Source organism: Nicotiana sylvestris, chromosome 3, assembly GCF_000393655.2.
Source record: "Nicotiana sylvestris chromosome 3, ASM39365v2, whole genome shotgun sequence".
NCBI lineage: Eukaryota > Viridiplantae > Streptophyta > Magnoliopsida > Solanales > Solanaceae > Nicotiana > Nicotiana sylvestris.
In genome coordinates, this window is record NC_091059.1 from 35,312,805 (window position 1) to 35,317,668 (window position 4,864).

At 37.5% G+C, this 4,864-nt stretch overlaps 1 protein-coding gene across 1 annotated transcript; it reads left to right on the top strand.

The window, feature by feature from the left end:
* Nucleotides 1–1,290: 1,290 nt before the first annotated feature.
* On the top strand, nt 1,291–1,605 carry LOC138887234 (uncharacterized). The gene has a single exon (XM_070168958.1). The coding sequence runs from the start codon at nt 1,291–1,293 to the stop codon at nt 1,603–1,605; it is 315 nt and encodes a 104-aa protein (XP_070025059.1).
* The last annotated feature ends 3,259 nt before the right edge of the window (nt 1,606–4,864 follow it).

The following is a 4,864-nucleotide window of genomic DNA, read 5'->3' on the forward strand; positions in this document are numbered from 1 at the left end:
ATCGGGTAGATTAGCCAAGTGGGATATAGAACTAAGTGAATATGACATTACATATCAACCTAGAACTGCAATAAAGTCACAAGTTTTTGCAGATTTCGTGGTAAATTTTAGCCAAGGGATAAAGTTAGAAACAGAAAAAGAACTGCAGATATTTAACGGGTCTAATCCAGGTACATGGACCTTATTTACTAATGGTTCGTCAAATGTAAAAAGAGCAGGTCTGGGCATTGTCCTGGTACCACCTACGGGTGAAAACATAAGACAAACAATAAAGTGCCATCCAATCACTAATAATGAGGCAGAATATGAAGCTGTGATTGAAGGTTTAGAGTTGGCATGTAAACTCGGAATAGAGCAGGTAGTAATCAAAAGCAACTCGAAGCTTGTTGTTAACTAGATGCAGGGGACTTATACAGCCAGAGAGGCGAGGATGCAGCAATACCTGGAAAATGCACGGGATTTGGTCAGGCAATTTCAAACTTGGAAAGTCATGCAGATACCAAGGGACGGAAATGTCGAGGCAGACGCTCTAGCTAATCTTGTGTCTGCTGCCAAAGTAACAAATGAAGAAAATGCTTCCGTGATTTATTTGTTTCATTCAGTACTTGATCAAGACAAAAACGAGTTAAATTACAATAATCTAACTTGGGATTGAAGGAACGAGATTGTCAATTTTTTACAGTATGGAATTTTACCTAAAGATAAGAAAAAGGCTCAAGCACTTAGCAAAAAAGCTGCTCGCTACTGTTTAATCAAGGCAATCTTTATCAAAAAAATGTTCGGTGGTCCTCTAACAAGATGCCTCTGTCCTTCTAAAATAGAATACGTATGAGGGAAATACACGAGGGACATTGTGGAAATCATGTTGGAGGAAGATCTTTGGTAAAAACCATGATTAGAGCCAAAAATAGAAGAAGACGTAGAAAACTTTGTGGCAAAATGTGACAAGTGCCAAAGATATAGTTACAACATGCATCGACCAGCTAAATTATTACATGTGGTCATTGCACCATGGCCTTTTATGAAGTGGGGGATGGATATCGTAGGTCCACTACCACAAGCCAAAGGCAAGGTAAGATTTTTATTCGTGCTCACTAACTATTTTACTATGTGGGTAAAAGCGGGAGCTTTCAAACATGTACGAGAAAAAGAGGCCAGAGACTTCACCTGGTGCAACATCATATGCTGATTCAGGCTACCAAAGGAAATCGTATGTGTTAACGGCCCGCAATTTATAGGTGCACAAATCACAGAATTTTTCCAAAGTTAGCGAATTAAAAGGATTACTCAATGCCTTACCATCTGGTGGGTAATGGACAAGCTGAATCGACAAATAAAGTCATTATCAACAACTTGAAGAAAAGACTGGAAGAATATAAAGGCAATTGGCTAGAGATACTACCTGGAGTCTTAAGGGCTTACCAAATAACAACAAAAACAAGTACGGGAGAATCACCATTTTCACTTGTATACGGGGCTGAAGCCTTAATTCCAGTCGATATAGGGGAACCAAGTAAGAGATATACTCAAGCTACTGAAGAATCGAACGAAGAAGAGATGCAGGTAAACCTAGATTACTTGAAGAAAGGAGGGAAACTGCATTAATAAGATGGCAGCACAAAAACAAGCTATTGAGTGGTATTACAATCAGAAAGCTCATCTCAGATACTTTAAGATTGGGGATTACGTACTCAAAAAAGTTTTCCAATCCAGGAGGGCAGCCAATGCAGGAAAGTTAAGTCCAACTTGGGAAGGGCCTTATAAGATTCATGGTATCGCAGGAAAAGGAGCATATGAGCTTGAAACATTGGATGGCAAGATTCTACCTTCAAATTGGAATGCTATTCATCTAAAGAGATACTACTTCTAAGGAAAGAAAATACCAACGAGCAAGTATCCTCACTAATAATTTTTACTTTTTAATTATTAAAATTTCACTAACGATTTTAGATGACAGGCAGAAAGGTATCCCGTACTAAATGATAAATTGTGACCTAAATGACATGTGGAAAGAACATAATTCTCGGTCTAGAGTTACAACTATTCTGATGGAAATTTAAAAGGGTTAAGCAATCTTCATCTAAAATCGTACCTCCGAGTCCCGTATGTTTTTCCTTTTCAGGAAAGGACCACATGGAAAGAATAATCAAGTTCTCAAGATTTCATACTTCAAAGCTCAAACACTTGGGGACTATATAATATACATATGATATATGTATAAGGAAGGCAAAAAAGTCTGAAATGATTAAATTTCATGTCAATCCTAAAGTCTACTCAATAAATATCAAGTTTAGTGCAAAGTCACGAGCCTAAAATGCAAGCCTGATCCAAAAACCTGTGAAGAATACACTCGTGGATACAGATTTCAAAATCTTACGAGTGTTTAGGTTAAAGGCAGTATTTAGCCATTGGTCATAAAGAAACCCTTGGATTTTCTTTTTTGCAAATCTGTTGTAAAGAAAACAGTTACAAAAGAGTAATATAAGATATTTAAATACATGTAAGATGTTATTTAAACTTGACAAAGTTCAAATGAAAATTTTATCAAAGTTATTTCAAGAAACATGTGTGTTCCTATTTCTCCTTTCGTATGTTTACACCATTATGAAGTTGAGACGTCTTCTTCATTAAGTGTCGTATATTAAAGGGCCCTCTTTTATAATTCATGTTTGATTCAAAGATCCATGAAGTTAATAAAGCATTTCTAAAAATACAAAAAGTCAAAAGGGTAAGACAAAAACCCACGAATTAAAAAGTAAGACCTTGGGCTTATAAAAAACAAGGCAAATTATTAAAAGAGTATAACAGAAACTCGAAAGGATTATGTTAAAATGAAATTTTATAATATTAAAACTAAGTATGAACTTAGTCATAAACTGTTTGTCATATTAAAAAGCCCCGAAAAGACCTGGGGACTTGCTATCACTAAAAACATAACCCCCAAAATGGGACCAGGGGTAAAACCACATATTCCACACAAAAAAAGAGTCAAACTTCACAAAGTAACTTTCACTGTGGAGTAGGAGAAGAGTTCAAAACAGCATCATCAGTAATAGAAGGCTCGATTTGGTCTAAAGGAGCTGGAACATCCACCGCACTAGGATCAACTTCAACGTACTTGGCAGTATCAACCATGAGAGAAGAGAAACTTTGGCATTGATGAGTTTTTTCAATGGTCTCTTTAATCTTTGCTAACTCAGCATCCAAGTTAAAGCCTTCTTGACTAACGTCCATAAGGGTATCATTGCATGTGTTCAATATAGCCCATCTTACTTCGACTGCAGCTTTTTCCTCAAGAGCCTCATAGTCTCTTTCCCAATGGTCAACCTCACTTTTGAGCTCATCCCTCTCAGCTAAAACAACATCGTAAGAAGACTGTAAAGGGGTAAGTGAACTCTCCAAAAACTTAACCTTGTTAGAAGACACTTAGAGATCTTCTTAGGCCTACGTGAGTGTTTGAATAAGCTCACCAACATAAACTTCTTTCTCATTTAGCAAAGCTTTAAGGCCTCTGATCTCTTCAGTAGCTTTGTAGAGTTGTTCATCAAAAAAGACTCAAGGAGATTCTTATCCTTGCCCTCCTGGTTGGAAGAAGCTTTTTCAACTGCCAATTCCGATGCCATGACTCTCAACTGCTGCTTTAAGGTACATTTGCTTTCTTCTAGAACTTCCATCTCTAGCTGATGACTTTCATATTGCTCTTTCCAATTGTCTACCTCAATTTGGTAATCATGCATCAACTGCTCTGTATGTGACACCCTTTTCATCATCTCTGTACCGATGAGATTGATCTAAAAAAGGGGTATGAATCTTAGTAAAAGGAGAATGGAATAAACCATAAAAAGAAATTAATACCTTCATTCATCCAAGTCAAAGAACTATGACTTTCTAGTTTGGACTTTTCAACCGAACCAATTAAGGGTTTCAACCATACGTCAGCCCGACCTGACTTTTTCAAAAGACTACCATCGGCAGGGACTTTAGTTGTAATTTTCTTCATCACTCTACTTCCACTTGAAGAGCCAAATTCAGTGCGAGAAATAGTAGTAGTAGGGACTATAGAGGAAGTCATAATAGCTTGAAGTGGAGTAGAAACAACAGCAGTTGAAAAAAGTAAAGAGCATTACACTGGGACAGACACGGGTAAAGAGGAAAGATGTACTTCATCAAACACCAAATCAAAACTTTCACTATCAAACCCACGTGAAAAGAGTTGTTCATCAGAGTCACGAGCTGCCATAGGAGTATCATCGTCAGAACTCACTAAGGTGGCTTCAACAGGCTCGGTCACAGGAATAGAATAGGGAGGAGTAGCTTCGTCATCCGAAATGACACGTCTTCTAGCCCGTGGTCTTCTAACCAAAGAACTTCCATCTCATTCCTCTTCCTCCTCAGAATCCTGGGATGTATCAGTTTTCCTTTTCGAAGAAGAACTCAAGATTATCTCTTGAGATCTTGCTAAAGAAACCCTGGAAGCTACGATTGACTCGGCACTTACACCACGAATAGGAAACCCTGATAAAAATAAGGGTCAAATACATTCTAAAGGAAAGGTGGACAAAAATAGAAAGAGAAAAAGTAAAGTTTTTACCATGAGTTTTAACCTTCCAACCAAACCTGTTTGAAAGGTATTTCCAAGATCTAACCTCTATCGGAGCAATGGTCAACAATTTCTCTACCCAACCACGGAAATTGGGAATCTTTTCAACAGTTCCCACGGTTGCTGGAAAAGAAAAAGTGAAATATTCACAGGAAAAACAAACCCTTTTAAAACAAAAGGGGGGGGGGAAGAGAAAAGAGAAAGTTATAAAGTAAACTTACGTGCAAAATTCCACTTTTTAGGTAATGGTAAATTTTCTTCACC